General features: G+C 51.0%; 2 protein-coding genes across 3 annotated transcripts in view; one reads left to right on the top strand and one right to left on the bottom strand.

The window, feature by feature from the left end:
• WFDC1 (WAP four-disulfide core domain 1) overlaps positions 1-3,335 on the bottom strand; it is a 53,486-nt gene extending 50,151 nt beyond the window's left edge. The window contains exon 1 of the mRNA XM_037516261.2: positions 2,986-3,335. The gene's annotated coding sequence lies outside the window, so the exon portion shown is untranslated. The remainder of the gene's footprint in view (positions 1-2,985) is intronic.
• KCNG4 (potassium voltage-gated channel modifier subfamily G member 4) lies at positions 1,405-15,078 on the top strand. Of its 2 annotated transcripts, XM_037516258.1 has the most exons (4): positions 1,405-1,704; positions 2,092-2,298; positions 3,443-4,205; positions 13,631-15,078. In XM_037516258.1, exons 2-4 carry the CDS (start codon positions 2,285-2,287, stop codon positions 14,396-14,398), a joined length of 1,545 nt encoding a protein of 514 aa, XP_037372155.1. In that variant the 5' UTR covers positions 1,405-1,704; positions 2,092-2,284; the 3' UTR covers positions 14,399-15,078. The 2 variants fall into 2 exon arrangements, with proteins under 2 accessions (XP_037372155.1, XP_054553007.1); XM_054697032.1 differs by lacking the exons at positions 1,405-1,704; positions 2,092-2,298 and adding an exon at positions 2,319-2,557.
• The last annotated feature ends 2,297 nt before the right edge of the window (positions 15,079-17,375 follow it).

The following is a 17,375-nucleotide window of genomic DNA, read 5'->3' as shown; positions in this document are numbered from 1 at the left end:
CAGGGGACAGGGCATGGCATCTCCACTGCTAGCAGGTACCCTGGAGTCTCTGTGTGGAGGTGGTGGGTCTGTGCATCTGTGCATCGTGGCATTTGGGATGTTACACTTATAAACTCACTATGGGAAACAGATCAGGAGGTGCTGTCCTGGGGAGGCCAGGGTGGCAGGCAGGGAGCCTCATGTGTCTGTCCTCCCTCTGGTAACCCCCCACTCCAGAATTCTCAATCGCCTCTACAGAACCCTTGGGTTTCCAGCAATACCACTTGAAAAATTTCATTCTTTTGGCTTCTCATCTCCTGCCTGGGTTGCTCAGGACATAGAACGACCCCTGGGGCCAGCAGCTCCTGCACCCCCTCCAGGAATCTGCGAGGAAGCTCAAATTCATAACTTCCTCACTCCTAGATCCTTTCATCAGAACTCAAAGTTACTGTTTAGTTGCTGTTTAGTCCACCCCCAAGGAGACTCTGAGGGAGCCTCTCCCTTGGACCGTCAGGCCCCAAGTAAGGATAACTCACTTGGGAAGCCAAGAGACTGGGCCTCAGTACCTCTTAAAAAAATTAAGGCATGTACTCTGAGCGCCTAAACAAGAAGATGGCTCTGCATCTCCAGCCATCACTGCTTCCTCAATCTCCTTTGTGCTCTGAGAAAACAGGCCCAGAGAGGTGAAGTGACTCACCAAAGACACACAGCATGGCAGCGCAGAGGAGAGGCTGGGACCTGCCTTAGAACTATACCTCTTCCTTGTCACATCTATCGCACAGTCAAACTCACAGAAGGAAACTGCTCTGTGGCTTCCGCTGGGAAATTCCCCTCATTCCTATATTTTTCATAAACAAGGATACTGAGGCTCAGAGGCACTCAGAGGCACAAAGTCACCTGCTCAAGGTCACCAGGCCATTTCCCCCCAGCAGGTGAGTCAGGTGTGACTATAAACTCACACCCCTTCCTGGTCCATCAGCGTGTCCAGAGCTCCCTGCTCCCACCCACCAGCACTCCGAGGCTGGGTTCTCTGTGCACCCATTCCGGGCCTGGGCTGCTTAAAAGCAGCACAGAGTTCCTTCTGCAGCCTCTACCTGAGCAGTTCCCCATCATCAGCACACCCTGAGCTGCCTCCAGGATGCCAGGAACAGTTGCTGCAGATGCCCCGTCCCCAAGCTGGCCTCTGCTTCTTCTGAGAGTCATGCACCTCTTGGCGGGGAGTGAGGACAGCTCTCTATGCCTTCCAGGCTGTTGGCAGAGTGCGGCTGCTGCTGCTCCTGCCTGCTGCCTGACTGATGGAGAGATTATTTCTAAGCCCTTCCCATTCCCGCCCCCCCCCTTGCAGGACCACAGTGGCAGTCCCGTGGGGCTGGGAGGGCAGAGCCCGCTGCTGAAGCAGGACAGCTGTCCGGCTCCCTCCTGGCATGAACCCCTTAGATCCTCACCTCTCACGGGGAAAGGAGGGTCTTTTTAACACCCCCTCACCACCCCCCCAGACACACCTGGCTGTTCTGCAGCTACTGGAGAGGGAGATGCAGAGTGAATGGACTTCTGGTTTCTGGAGGAGGCGCAAGGGAAGAGAGGTTGGAAACTAACTCTGCCAGAAACTGCTGTGTTGGGGATTCTTCTTTTCTTCCCTTTCATCTCCACCACAAAACTTCCTCTTCCCTGGGCATGGAGACATGGGCTCTGCCTGGCAGAGAAACAGCTCCCTGAGACAGGAGGGTGAGTCAAACTTTGGGGAAGAAGTTAGCATTTGCTGGAGGGCTGGGGTTTTGCAGGGTGATGGTAAACAAGGTTGGTCAAAGTGCTGTTTTGAGAGGTTCCCTCACCCCAACCCCCAGCTCCAGAAGGGGCTCTGTGTGTGAGTGGTTGGGGGTCAGGCAGCCAGTGGATTGTAAAGTGGGGTTTGTGCAGTGACTGCAGAAGGGGCTTTTGGGGAGGGGGTTGGAGAAAGAGTGGCAGGCTGGGAAACAGAGTGCTGGGTGGATTCTGAGGCACCGTGTGACCTTGGACAAGTCATCGCCTCTCTTGGGTCTTGTTTTTTTTGCATTTGGGAAATGAGAATGCTTGGGAAGGGCTCCCCAGATTTCAAAATACTCCTCTCTGCAGGCTGCTCATTTTCCTGGGGCCCGCTGTTGTCAGCGAAGTAACGCATGCAGAATAACAGAATGGTGTGTGGTGAGCAAGTGTGAAGTACATGAGCTGTGAGTCAACCCCTCGCCGTCTGCCGGAATCCAGCTGGCTCTGAAATTGAGATGAACTTTTATTTCCATTCAGCCACCGAATTTTACTCTTGACTGGAATGCATCCTGGGATGTAAGGTTATAGATACTTTGGAAACCGTTCTGGCTAGAATGCATAGTATAGGAAATGGCTGCAGGATGCTAAGGATGCGAAATATTGTGGAGTTTTTTTTTATTATTGCCCGGGCTCAATCTAAAACCCTATTGTAAGTCAAATGCCCCCATTGGTCTGAAATGTTAGACAGCTGTGAGGCCCCTTCATTCTGCAGAAAAGACTGAGACCCAGAGAGGGTCAGTAACTGGCTCAAGGTCACACAGCAAGGGAGGCTGAGGTAAGCACCCACAGAATACAGAGGAGTGCTGTCATTGGTAGCAAATTCTTCCAGATGAGGAAGCAGAGGGTGGTGGGGGTGGGTTGGAGCAATAGGGAGAGCTATTGTCACATTCTCGTTTCCTTCAGCCCTCCTCAATAAATGAGCCTGCTGGGGCTTCACCAGATGTCAGGCATTTGCTAACAAGGGGCAAGTTACTTTGCCCTTCTGTGCCTCAATTTCCTGATCTATAAAACAGAGAAACTAATATCAACCTCATGGAAATGGTGTGATGAGTTGTTAATATAGGAAGACCAGGGCCTGGCTCATCAGAAGCATCTAAGAACATATACCTGCATGTAACCCTTTCCACACCCAGTGAGGTGAGCACTCAAAACACCCCAGCTGCACAGATGAAGGAAAAGGCTCAGAGAAGCTAAGTGACCCACCTGTGGTGGCAGAGTACGGGGATCCAGACCTGGCAGTAGACTCGGAGCCTCTTCCTTTCTTACTGACTATACCTTGCAAGGTCAGTACAAGTCTTGTCATTGGGATGAACCATGCTGAGATCAGAGAGGTTAAGCCACATGCCCAAGACCACACAGCCTGGAAGTGGGACAGCTCTGGACTGAGTTTCCCAAGTCCCAGTTTACCTAATATCCATTCCAGGGAGATTCTTCTGAGATAAAAGCATATATTCCACCAGGCAGGGAGTTGGGGAGGTGTCGTTGTCTCCTTTTGTTCACTGATGGATCCCAAAGTAGGTGTTCAGTAAATCTGACACCGATGAATGAATGACACAGATGCAGGAAAGCAGACCTAAGGAAATGTCCATGATGTATAGAAATCTGCCCTGAGACTGGCCCTTCCACCCCTTCTTCTTGCTCTTTTCCTTTTGGGTGCCAGGACCTCTTCAAAGATGCGGGTGCCTTCCAGAGGCAGGGGCCTGCACCCAGGACACGGTTACTCCTGCTCGGGCAGCGCCTCAAGTCGGCTCCTGTCCGGCCCTGTGAAGACCTCGTCCATCAAGGGCCTTTACTACCGCAGAGCCCGAAGGGTGGGCACCCTGGACGCTTCCCCGACTTCAGACCTGAAGAAGGAGATCCTGGTCAACGTGGGGGGCAGGAGGTACCTCCTCCCCTGGAGCACGCTGGACGAGTTTCCCCTGAGCCGCCTGAGCAAGCTCAAGTTCTGCCGCAGCCACGAGGAGATCGCTCAGCTGTGCGACGACTATGACGAGGACAACCAGGAGTTCTTTTTCGACAGGAGCCCCAGTGCCTTCGGGATGATCGTGAGCTTCCTGGCGGCCGGCAAGCTGGTCCTCCTGCGGGAGATGTGCGCGCTGTCCTTCCAGGAGGAGCTCACCTACTGGGGCATCGAGGAAAGCCGCCTGGAGAAGTGCTGCCTGCGGACCCTGCTGAAGAAGCTGGAGGAGCTGACCGAGCTGCGCCGTGAGGAGGTGCTGCAGAGGCAGAGGGAGGCCTGTGGCCCGGCCGCCCACACCTCGCGCTGGGGGCTCTTCATGAGCAGGCTGAGGGAGATGGTGGAAAACCCACAGTCGGGACTTCCCGGGAAGGTCTTTGCTTGTCTCTCCATCCTCTTCGTGGCCACCACGGCGGTCAGCCTGTGTGTCAGCACCATGCCCGACCTGAGGGCCGAGGAGGACAAGGTGAGTGGCCTCTGACCAGGGGACTTTCCTCTCCCACGCACAGCGCCCAGGGACCCTGAGAATTAGGGTCCATGAAAATGTTTTACTGGCTTTTGAAACAAGAAGGGAAAAAATGAATATGATCCAGCACGAGTTATGTTCATATTTAGCCCCATGGAATCATAAAAAATTTGTTATTTTTTTTCCTTGGAGGAAGGGGTACCAGTCCAGCCTGGCAGTCCAGCCTCTGAAAGCGAATCCTGGAGATTGACAAAGTCGCCTCTGGTGTTAGTGAGCAGGACAGGTCCAGCTCTGCTTCTCCCTGCTGTGTGACCACAAACAGATAGCTTCACCTCTCTGAGCTTCAGTTTTCTCCCCCTGTAAAATGGGTAGCAGTACCATGAAGGGTCACGCATTTGACACACATGCATACTGAGTAACTACTTTGTTCAAGTACTAGGCCAGGCATCAAATCCTGCCTCCCGAGCCCACATCCTCATGGGTATACTAGCACCATTTTCATATAAAGAAACTGAGGCACAGAGCAGTTAGCGTCCTCAAAGTTGCAGAGTGAAGATCCTATAGACGGCAGAAATTCTCACACCTGTTTCCCGGCTTGCAGCTTTGCTCCTGAGTTGCTTCTGCTGCCTCTGTGGATGGGGAAACACAGATGAGTTGATTTATAAGTGATCCTGCCCCAGAGGCCAAATAAAAATTTTTGTTTTCAGGGAGTTAAGGGAGACCCCAAGACCCCTCAGGGGGCAGATGGTCTGAAAAATGAGATAAGAACCTAACATTTTGTTGGGAAGATTATTCCAACTGAAATCTGGATTGTTTAATAATTTTTAATATTGGGGCTCTCCTCTATTTTTCTATGGCTCCCCATCACCCTCACTCATGAAACTTATGTTATGGCAGATGGAGAGAGTCAATGAACAAGACAATGCACCTTGCAAGTGGTTCATAACCATTGTCAGTCATCGTGAGTGCCCGTCCCTGAAAGAAATATCCCGGGGCAATGTGGTAGGATCAGAGAACTTTCAAGATAGAAAGATCTTAGATGGAAAATCACCCCGAACCTCACACAGAGCAGGTTCTGAATCAATATTTGTGGAATAAAGTGTATCTTGTCCAACCTATAAGTGCTCTGTCCTAAAGCACACCGACCAAAATGTTTGGACTTTGGAACAGCTCCCCGACCCCCAGCCCCCACCTTCCACCCCCCAGCCCCTGTGGAGACCATAGCTCCGATCACAGGCATTTTCTCATTCTGTAGCGCAGAATCACATGATTTAAAAGCTTGCTGATTCACAGAAATATTTACATGTGATCTCTGCAGTAAAAAGATCAGGACAAAGTAATTGGCCTCCAATCCTACCCCACCAGGGACCCCCTGATTCCAGGGGCTAGGGACCCTCACATTTCCACATGCCAGTGGGATTTCCAGGCTCCTAGCCTGTGCAAGGAGCCAAGGTCTTGTCAAAGCCTAATGCTTTGGCAGTTATGAAGGGTATGAACCCAGGCTTGGTTTAATGTGACCCAGAAAATCACATGAGAGTGAGAGGGGTGGCGCCCAGTGTGAGCTGAGGACTCAGACCGCCATGTCCACTCCTGGGAGGACTGTGCCCACATGGAGAAAGCACAAGTCTCTGCCTTGCCTTCACGAGGCCGCTGGATGTGCTGCCCTGCAGGCAAGAGGCGCGTCCCTCAAAAAAAAAAAAAAAAAACATTTTCTGTTTAGATCATAATTCAGAGAGTCAGGAGGCTGAGGGCAGGGCGGTCTTTGCTCTTTCAAGTCTGTGTCCATCCATTTACTTTACAAAATGATGCTCTCTCTGCCATACCTGCCTGGTATTTCGAATTCGCCCTCAGCCATCGGCAAGAAAGTGATCCTTCAGTCCTGCTGCTCTTGGCACAGGCTGTTTCTGGGAGATGCAGGACTAGTCCTCCCCAGGAACCCTGGCAGAGTCCCAGGACTCCCACCCACAGGACGCCTTCATCAGACACGGAAGAGGTGTGACCCTGGGCTGGAGAGTTAGAACACATGCGAAGGAAAAATTCCTTTTTTCATCCAACTTTTCACAGCAGTGTCCCTTGGGATGCAGCTGGCAGTCGGGTGAAGGTCTGTGTCCTAGACACAAATTAAAAGGCAAGAGGAGGCAGCACAGACAGAAAGAACCGAGCCAATAGCCTCTGCACCTTAAGACTCATTGAAACTCTGCTGGATTCCTAGGGGGAGCTCGTTCCTACATCAAAGAATGTAGGTTTATTAAGCCCCCCAGCCCCTACCCTGAGGCTGTATTCAAAGGCATGAGCTTCCTTCATCCTTGCCCAGCACTGGGAAGTAGATGACACCACTGCCCCCATTTTACAGATGAGGAAACTGAGGTCAGGGAAGTGTGACCACTCTTTTTTATCTCGAATTCATAAGTGGCAGAGCTGGGTTTAAGCTCACCTCTGCTTGGCTCCAAAACCTGACCTCAGGGCAATGCTGAGCCACCTGCCTGTCCAGTAGAACACCTGGCAGCAGAAGCTCTCTTCTGCAGGAACATTCAGAATGCTCATACTCCAGATTTGAATCTTGGCCTCCCCCTTGGGGAAGTCCTTCCACCTCATTGAGCCTCAGTTTCCTTGTCTATAAAGTAGGGACCCTATTAGCCTTTTCCTCCAGGGTTTATGGTAAGAGTTGAAAGTAATTCGTGTAAAGCCGCAGAACAATGCCGACACATGAGAAATGTTCAATAAATGTTAATAGTCATCGTCATCATTTGCTAACTAGGTACTAGCTAATGGGAAATCACAACGTTTATTTATTTGTTCCTTCCATAAGTTTTGGAGTATACTCCTCTGGGTGTGAGGTAAGAAGGTTTCTTACCATCTTGGACCATTTTAGAGTGAACTCTTCAGTGGCACTTAGTTCATTCACAATGTTGTGCAGCTACCATCTCTATCTGATCCAAAATAAAACCCCATACCCATCAGCATTCACTCCCTGTGGCCCCCACTGCAGCAGCCACTGAGCTACTTTCTGTCTCCATGGATTTCCCTCTGCCAGACACCTCACCTAACAGATTCCTATAGTATGTGGTCTTCTGTGTCTGGTTCTTTCAGTTGGCATGATGTTGTCAAGATTCATCCATTTTGTAATGTGTGTCGGTGTTTTATTCCTCTTTATGGCTGAGTAATATTCCACTGTCTGTATATGCTACAGTGTGTTCATCCATCCGTTGATGAAGGCTTGGTTCTTTGCTTCCTGTTGCCCATGGCTTCCTCTGTGATAGTCAACCCTGTCAGTCATCCCTGGCACCCTTTCCACACTGCTGGTCAGAGTACTTTTCCCTCCCCCTGGAAAAGGTTGAAGGTCACAATCAGCTGCAGTGTAACACTCACTTCTCCTTGACTTCTCCCTTCTGCTTTACTGCAACCAAGATATCCCCAGTAACTGGACAGCAGCACCAAGTCCTAGGAAAAAGCCAGACCCTCTAGTTTGCTAATCCTAGGTCTGAATTCCAGCTCAGCTGCTGCTTATCTCTACCGTTGAATACGCCCCTTGGTTCTCTCTGCCTCTATTTCCTCGATTACAAATAACACCTACTCAGGGTGACAATAAGGACTGAAGGAGGCTATTTATCATGTGCTGGCTCTGAGCAAACACCCACTATGCTGTTACCCACCCTTGGGACTGAACCCACACCCCTTCCACCTGCTCATTTCCTGTGCTCATCAGCCTTTCTCCCAGCTCCATTGAACCCAAATGGCAACAGCTAGATGACTCAGATGTCCTCTTTCCTTTCCAGTGGCTCTCATCATCCTTCACTCCTTCGCCCTTTCTGAGCATCTCCACCATGCTGGGGATGCAGTGGGGCCAAGAAGAGGCACAAATCTGCAAATCCACCTCCTCTCCTTTCTTACCCCAACTTAGATACCGCTCCTGCCCCAAGGGTTTGCTGGGGGTCATCAGCAGCAAGGGATGTTCCTCCCTGAACTGCACAGTGTAAAGTGCCCCAGGGGCTGCAGGACCTCAAGGGTGCTGCCTCTCGCTTTTTCTTCCATCCTGCACTGTGGTGTCAGCATCTTGCTAAGGTGAAGGGCTGGTGAGGGAAGTCACAGAGAGATTTATTTTTTAAGAAAAGGTGAAGCTATGGGGGACCCTTCGCTGGAACAATGTCTTCACGCAGATGAAGCTCATCTTAGCGGCTGCAATTTCCACCTCCACCTCCCTGCCTTTCATAAGCCTCATCCCAGAGTCAGCTTCCCCGCACCCCCCCCCCATCCCTTTCTTGGATCACAAAGCAGCTCCGAGCAGGACTGCCGAGCTCTCGGTCACTTCTCTGTTCATTGACATTTGGTAACAGCTCTAGGGAATTTTTCTTAATCTAGTTTTGGGTTTTGGGGTTTTTTCTCCAGCTGAGTCTCCCTCTTTGCTTATCAAAAAGAACTGTTCCAAATTTCTTGGATCCCTACCTCATCTAACCATGAAGCTCATGCTTTCCTTCTGCCATTGTTGCTCCCCTCTTTTCATGCCCAGTGCCCTGTCCCCCATCTTCTTAGTTCCACAGTATCCCCCATTTTGGGGGGCAGGTGAGGGAGGACTGCAGCTTAAGGCGAGGGCACGTCAGGAGAGATGTAGAAGGGGCATGGGTGGTGGTGTGGAAGAGGTGGCAGAAGGAGAAGCCAGGAAGGAATGAGTCAGCAGACTGGAGGAAACAACCCAGCCGAGACCTGAGATCAGAGGTACAAATGGAGGAAGTTGCCAGGCGGCGGCTGGAGGCCCAGCCGCTGAAGGGACAGGTGGGGCCAGCACTGGGCTGGAGGAGAGAAGGGCTGCATTCCCCAGAGGGCACTGGCAGGCAATGCTAGGAAAGGCAGAAGGGTACCAGGCAAGCTCCAAGGTCAAGACTTTGGCCCTAATCCCCTCCCTGATGGAACTTCTAGAACCTGCCCGTGTGGTCATCTGCTGGGCAGCCTGGCCAGGTGGACCCCAGAGATAGGACTTCATCCTCTGACTCCAGAGCCTCTTGTGCAGGTTTGCTCCAGAGCGCTGGGAAAGGGGCGGGGGATACTTGTGAGAACCCATCGCCACCTCACCCGGACTGATCCTGCCACCTCAGATTCCCATCCTGGTCTTTTTTCAACTAAGATATAATCCACATTATAGTATTCACCCTTTTAAAGGTGCAACCACCAGGACCTGATTCCAGGATGTTTTTGTCACCCCCGACGAAATCCCACATCTACTATCCATTACTCTCCCTTCTCCCCAACCCAGCTACCCCAGGCAACCGTGTGGACTCTACCTCCAAGGACTCCCCTTTTCTGGCCATTTCATATAAATAGAACCATCCCAGAGCTGACCTGCGGTGTCTGGCTTCCTTCACAGAACATGAGGTCTTCAAAATTTCTCTAGGAAGCATGTGTTGATGCTTCATTCCTTTTTTATGGCTGACTAATATTCCACTGTGTAGACAGACCGCATTGTGTTTATTTGTTCATCAGTTGCTGAGTACTTTTTTTTAGGTGGTTTCCATTTTTTTGGCTATGGTGAATCATGTGTTATGGGTATTGCTGAACAAATTTTTGCATGGATGGATGTTTTTGCTTCCTTCTGGTATATTCCTAGGAGTGGAATTGCTGAGTCATGTAACAAATGTATGCTTAACTTTTTTGAGACACCACAAGCTCTTTTCCACAGCAGCAATATTATATTTCTACTAGCAATGTTTGAGGGCTCTACTTTCCCCCATAATTTTTTTTTTTTTTTTTGTCTTTGTATTCACAGCCACACTATTCTGCATGGAGAGGCTGTGACTTCCAATGCGGAGTTTTTTAAACTTTTCATGATGGAAAATTTCAGGCATTTACAGTGTAAACAGAATGATAGGATGAACCTCCAAGTATCCGCTTTTCACAATTGGTCACAATCTGCCATTCATGATCTCTCCCCCCACCCCCTCCTCATCCAATCACTTATTGTTAATATCATTAATTTTATTTTTATTTGACATCTTTATAGGTATATTTACATACCTCAAAAAGCACAAATCTTTGTGGTACAATTTAACCAGTGGCTGTACCTGTGTAACCCATACTCTTTTTAAGAATATTCTCTCCAGGCTAGAAATTTCTCCCATGTCCCTTCACAGTCAATCCTCTTCCCCAGGGAGAGGCAGCTACTGTTCTGCTGATTGTATCCAGTGTAGGTGAGTGTTGCCTGTTCTTCAACTTCACGTAAATGAGAGCACATGTTGGGCATGTTTTGCCCCATGGCCCATCTGAAAGGCATCTGTGTCCCACTATCCACTCGGCCCACCTTCTAGGACCAGTCCATCCATGTTCTTCTTCACTGCATGTGGGCACCACCAACAGGGCAACCCACTCTCCTTGTTTGCCCAGAACTGAGGGGCCTCTGGTGACCTGGGACTTTCTGTGCTCAAATGCAAAAAGCTCTAGGCAAACCAGAACTAATGGTTCACCTTCCCTACAAAATACAACCAGAAACTCCTCAGCAGGGAAAGAGCAACTTTTTTCTTTCCTTCCTTTCCCCTTTTATCTATTTTTCATCAAAGATTGACTGCCCTGGGGATTATATCCTCAACTCAAGCCCCGTGAATTCCCACCACCCCGCTGCCAGCCACTATCCCACAAAGGGTGGTGGAGGCTGGGGAAGGATGCAGAGTGGAGCAGCAAGCAGGTGGGTGATGCTGCAAAGCCTGCTGCAGTGCAGAGAGGCGGCCGGTGAGGCAGGCTGTGGAGCAGTACATGCCTGGAATAGTCAAACGCCAGCAAGGAGGCACAGGGAGGACCCAGCTGCCTTCTTCGCCTGTTGAGTCACCTTCCCCAGCTATTGTGTCCCATCTTTGCAAAGGTTATTTTCAGGCTACAAGAGTCTCCTTAGTCAAGGGGAACTTCCAGAATATTGTGACAAAAGAGGCGTTGTAGTGACAATCTGGTACAGTGTCTGAAAAACTTCCAGGATCCTCCCAGTCAAGTGGGAGCTTACAAAATGCAGATTCCTGGAATCCACCTTGAGGTTTGGACTTTGTGTTTGGGGCCCAGGAACCTGCATTCGTAACACTGGTTACCCTCAGTGATTCTTACACTGGAGGTTTCTGATTCAACTTCGAGGAAAAGGGATTCTGTTCCAACCTCTTCAGTGGAAACTGACACAGAGAGAGGAGTGACTGTGGCAAGTCTGGAGCAAGATTGGCAAATTGGAATCCCAGACTCCCGAGCACTCCAGGATCCTGAAGCAAATCCCTGACAGGCATAGCAAAGACCTCTCAGCATGGGTGAGGTCCCCAGGAAAGTGAGACCTTCCTCAGCTTCCTGAAAAATCTAGTGATAGGAGCAGAGTATTGTGACCCTCATCCAGACCAAGCAGGCCTTGTCTGGGAGCCGTGAGTCAGCTCATAAAGGTGCTGTGAAGAATCTGGCACCCGCAGGAGTGCAGCCCGCTAGCTAGTGCGCACATCATGACCACTCGTGTTAACACGCACGTTACTTTTTATCTCTCCCGTTTATCACAACTCTCCTAGAGTTGAGAACTGGAAGTTAGAGGGGACAAATGTTCTGCCCAGTCAGTGATATTGAACCTGGTCACAATCACTCTGGCCCACACATACACCACAGCACTCCCGCCACCTCCCACCCTTTGCCGAGCCAGACAGACGTCCAGGGAGGAAGGACCCAGACTTTATAGAGGTTGGGTTGAACCAGTCGATTTCTCCATCAGCAGCAGTCAGCCAGAAAGGACATTTCAGTTTAGTATTTTTGTGAGCCCAGCCACTGGAAATAATTTCTTTTTCCACTTCAGAGCATTTTAATCCAAAGAAAACTGCAGTTGTCAACGTCTTGCTTCTCAGGGAACTGGCTTTGGTCATTCATTGAATAATCCATCATATGTACAATCATCACATAAATATATACACACGCACATTTAGAAGCAGGTTCTCAACTCTGGCTCCACATTAGAATCATCTGTGGGGCTTCTGGAAAGTTCTGCTGTTCAGGCTAAAACCTAGAGCAATTAAATTAGAATCTCTTGTGTCTCAAGCAGGACTTCAAAATTTCCCTGAGCCCCCAGGTGAGTCTAATGTGCAGCCGAGGCTGAGAGGCACTATGCTTCACAAGAGCTGCTCAAACATTTTTGTGTGCATACCAGTGACTTAGGGATCTTGCTAAAATGTAGAGTCTGATTCTTCAGGGATGGGTGAGGCCCAAGATTCTGTGTTTCCTTCCAGGGGAGGCTGATGTTTTGGGTTTAAGGCCCACTTTTGGAGTAGTGAAGGGGCAGGGAGCGTGAAGGACAAAGTAGAGAATTCACAGGACTCCTGTACCCACCTCCTCCACATCGCTGGGCTCTCCTGAGGGAGACAGATCCTTTGTGAATAGTTGTGATCACACGTCACAGGGCTCTCTGGGTGGATGTGGGAGTCTTCTCAGCCCCACCAGTCTGCAAGCCCCCAGAAGTGACATCTGCTTTACCACCTAACCTGGTGCCAGGCACAAAGTATCTTCAATCTATCTTTGTGGGATGAAAAAATGAGGGCTGGTGGGCAAAAAAAAAAAAAAAAAAAGATTACAAAAGAGCACAGTGAAACTGAGAGAACTGGGCAGGGGTCTGGAGTTGGCCATCTACTATGTCTGAGAACTCAGGTACATCATCTCCTCTGGGAACCGCTTCCTAAGCCATGAAATGATGTCGTGCTGCCTGTTCCAGTAACACTGGAATGTGGAAGTGGTGGCAGGAAGGCAGTGCATGGAGCACAGAGGAGTTTGCATTAGGTAAGGTGAAAGCTGGCTGCTGAAACAGAGGCTCCAAGACGGAGTGGCTTTCAACAGAGCAGAAGTCGATTTCTCTCATTAAAAGGAATCTCGGTGGAAAGGCAGTCCTCATTCTGAGACCCAGATTTTTTCCACCTTCAAATGCACTGGTCTAGTCTATCAGTCCTAAGCTGAGCTGCATGACTTCCATGTTGTAAGGGCCCACGGGAAGAGGAGGAAGTGTGTACAGGGACTCACACTAGCACCTAAAATCCTAGAACTGGAGGTGGCACACTTCACTTCTGTGCCTGTTCTGTAGATGGGGACTTAGTCATATGGCTACACCTAACTGCAAGGGAGGCTGGAAAGTGTGGTCTCTGATGTGGCTGGCTGGTGTATGCTCAGCTGCAGCTGTACAGAGAGGGTTTGAGCGGACAACTAAGTCTATGGCACAACTAAGTCTATGGCACAAGCTTAATGGATACAGGTGACAGATAGATAGATAGATAGATAGATAGATAGATAGATAGATAGACAGATAGATGTGATAGAGAAAAAAAGAATAAAGGGAGAATACATCGTTTAGCATGTAGACAATATATAGATTCCTCTATGGTCAGGGAGCTCCACATGCAGCACTGTGTCCACTCTCCAGCCTGTGCTGTGTCGCTCTCCTCCCCCAGGGTGAATGCTCTCAGAAGTGCTACTACATTTTCATCGTGGAGACGGTCTGCGTCGCCTGGTTTTCCCTGGAGTTCTGTCTGCGGTTTGTGCAGGCCCAGAACAAGTGCCAGTTCTTCCAAGGACCCCTGAACATCATCGACATCCTGGCCATCTCCCCATACTACGTGTCCCTCGTGGTGTCAGACGAGCCCCAGGAGGACAGCCAGCGGCCCGGCGGGGGCTCCTACCTGGAGAAGGTGGGGCTGGCTCTGCGCGTGCTGCGGGCGCTGCGCATCCTCTACGTGATGCGGCTGGCGCGCCACTCGCTGGGGCTGCAGACGCTGGGGCTGACCGTGCGCCGCTGCACGCGCGAGTTCGGCCTGCTCCTCCTCTTCCTCTGCGTGGCGGTCACCCTATTCTCCCCTCTGGTCTACGTGGCCGAGAACGAGTCCGGGCGGGTCCTGGAGTTCACCAGCATCCCGGCCTCCTACTGGTGGGCCGTCATCTCCATGACGACGGTGGGCTATGGAGACATGGTCCCACGCAGCGTGCCGGGTCAGATGGTGGCCCTCAGCAGCATCCTGAGCGGCATCCTCATCATGGCCTTCCCGGCCACATCCATCTTCCACACCTTCTCGCACTCTTACCTGGAGCTCAAGAAGGAGCAGGAGCAGCTTCAGGCGCGCCTCCGCCGCCTGCAAAACGCCAGCTCCCTCAGTGAACATGAACTCCTGGGTGATGTCAACGACGATCTGGAGGGGGCTGCCTCGCCCATCAAATATATGTAACTCAAAACCTTCGCAGAAATGCAGGGGTCCAGCCCACTGGCTGAGACTGAGAAGAAGGGCTCAGAGCACTAGGCAGAGACTGGTGTGTTATGTCCCTGGGGGAGTGTTCTAGAAGCCAGAAGTGTCTGGAGGGCAAAACTGTTAGATCCTTGTGATTCTTGATGCTTCTGGCCACTATGTCCCAGTCACTTGCCTCTTTCTCTCCTGCTCATTGCCGAGCAAATCCAATTTTGCTGGCTAGGTCAAATTCCCTTATTCTCGTTTCCTTCCGAGGTGTCTTTCACACCTCAAGCCCGGTTCCAGATACCCTAAGAACCAAGCATCTAGAATTCCATTCCTCCCCTAAGGCCCTCTTTCCTGGACCACCCCCTGCCAGGAGCTGGAAGGCCCAGTCAGTGCAAGCCCTCTGATTAGCCCTCCCCTTCCAGCCTTCTCGTGGGAACTAGCTGGGATGGTCCTTTTCTTTCTGCTCTCTACCGTTAACGGCATTTTCTGGACAAAACTGCCTCCCCCACCCCAGCTCTGGAAGCTCTTAGCCAAGAAGGCATATAATCTTGATACAGCCCATGTTGGGGTCTGGTGTCCACAAACCTGTCCTAATCCTCCTGAAACACTTGGACCTGGGCAGGAGTGGCACCTGCCAGCACTTGGCACATTGGGAGGGCGTTCTCCAACACCTGGCCTTGGTCTTGGCAGAGACAAACTCTTGCAAGGCTCCGCAAAGGACCCCTCCTGCTACCAGCTCCCCAGCAGTGTGGAGACCTTGACATTTCACCTTCAGCTAAGCTGCCACAGGCACAGCATAGCTTTAATGGGGGTTCCCTCCACCAGGCCCCCTGATGCAAGAGACTAAAGTCCCCAACTTACATTTCAATATATTCCTTGATTTAACCACCCATTCACTAACAGAGCTGGCTTATTGCTTCCAGCGTGGGAGGCAGCTGTAGGACCAAGTCATCGGAGAGAAAGCAGTGCGGTCTGAGGAGAAAGAGCAACGGCTCCTGAGCAGTTGTGAGAGGCTCCTAACGGGCATTGCAGAAACGCAGGAGGGGTTGATGCAGAGGGAGACAGGCAGAAAGGGGGTTGGGCTGATAAGGTGGTGGGCCGTAGGTGCTGTGCGAAGAGCTGGGATATTTTGGTAGATGGAGAGGACATGTAGGAGACGCTAGAGCAAAGAGTGAGGTGAAAGGGCCATGGTGTGGGTCACCACAGTCAGGGGTGAGCAGGGAGACCTGCTCGAACAAAGAACAGATGAGCAGTTCGGATGAGATACAAGCGTCTTCCTGTCAGAATGACTAATCATACGTGGTGGCACCAGATTCTGGCAGCAACTTTGTTCCCCAGCAGAACAAACCAGGGAGGGGGAGAGGTCTTGACGGCCCTCCCATGAATGACATGGCTGCACAGGACTGCTTGCCACGGGCTGTGAATCCACTGGAGAAAGTGTCCTGGGTACAGATGGGGAACACTGAGGCTGGCAGGCAGAGACCTGCAGATCCCAGAGTTTACGTGCAAGGGAGTTAGCGTTTTTTATCACAGGGGACTTGCAGTTCCTTCACGCTGCTGCTATTTCGCGGGGTGCGCTGTGTCTGGACAGCCCTCCCCCTGACCTCAGTGCGCTCTGGGCTCCAGCCCAGCCAGGACTCCAAACCTGCATCTACCTTAAAATTGCCTTGGCTTCGTGGGGAGCCCTCCTTTCCTTGACTCCTCTGGATGCCCGCCCAGCTGATGGGGCCACGGGTTGCCATCCCCCGGAGATGCTCCAGAGTTCAGGGGAGTGCCCCCAGCCCTTCCCACAAGGACATTGCATGAGGTAAGCTCTTTGCACAGCGGCACAGTAGCCTTAACTCCCTTTCCCTCTGCCAGCTGGGGGTGTGGAGGGCTTGGGCTGATCTCTGAATTTCTGGCTGGGGTTCCAGGAGGCATTCTTAGGGCAGCCATGTGGGTGGAGAGTGCTCTATCCCAAGATGCAACATTAACACATAACATTTTTTTAAAGAATGTGCAAAAATCTGGAAAGCCTCCCCACTTCCAGTCAGTGCCAGCCCACAGCCCCCTGAATGAAGGGGATGAGCTCACCAGGGAAGCAGAGTCCTGGGACCCACATCACTCCCCCCACCCCTTGACCCCATCCCCCCTCCCAGGGCTGCACAGTGGCATCTCCGTTTCACAAGCCAGGCTGAACAAAGGGGTGCCGGGACTAAAAGATAACTAGGGGAGTCCCTCACTAACCTTCGCGGGTTCTGTGGTGTCTCACTACATGCCCAGTGGAAATTCTCTACTAAATGAGAAGTGGAAAATTGGAATTGATGGCTGGTATGTGGGGCTTAATTAAACGTCCTATTTTTTTCTCCCTGATGAAGCCCCGGGGGGTGGGGTAGTCCAAGTTGTGTTAGTCTGGCCTTGCAGAGCTGCCTTTCCTGCGTGCCATCGGAAGAGGTGGGGATGACAAGCAGTTTGCAAGGCATTTTCTTTATCCCTATTGACTGAGCGCTGGCGTGCGAGTCCCAGGAGGGCTTATTTCTGAGGCTAATGGTGGTGCCTGTCACCAAAAGGCAGCAAATGGCTCTTTTCTTCAATTCATCTTCATGTGGCTTCATAGATGGGGCCCCAGAGGTGACTTTAAAATGGTGGATGAACATCCCTCTAGCCAGAGTTGAGCCCAGAAGTGACTTGGGGATAGCTGGGTTTGTTCTTCTTTTCTGTCCATCTTGTATAACCCCATAATTAGATCGAGGTTCTTGACCAGACTGCACGGGGGCTTGTTTGTGCCCCTCTCGTGAAATCATATCTGGGGGTGATGTGCTCTTCATTAATATGATATGAGCCCTCTATTTGGGAGGTGACCCCAGGAATCACTGAGAGGAAGGTAGAAAATGCAAAAGGGAAGAGAAGAAAAGCTGGAAAGTACTGACAAGGCCCCCAAAGGTATTCAAATACAAAACAGAATTAACCCTGATCCCACGTGCAGGCCAGA

This window comes from Talpa occidentalis, unplaced genomic scaffold (genome assembly GCF_014898055.3).
Source record: "Talpa occidentalis isolate TD23 unplaced genomic scaffold, MPIMG_talOcc4v2.1 talOcc4.17, whole genome shotgun sequence".
NCBI classification, from domain to species: Eukaryota; Metazoa; Chordata; class Mammalia; order Eulipotyphla; family Talpidae; genus Talpa; species Talpa occidentalis.
Note: the sequence above shows the minus strand (reverse complement) of the source record. Positions and strands in the feature narration are given on the sequence as shown.

Coding starts and splice junctions, on each gene's coding strand:
- KCNG4 (XM_037516258.1), top strand. Junction 4,206..13,630: donor TGAGGGCCGAGGAGGACAAG/GTGAGTGGCCTC, acceptor CTCCTCCCCCAG/GGTGAATGCTCTCAGAAGTG.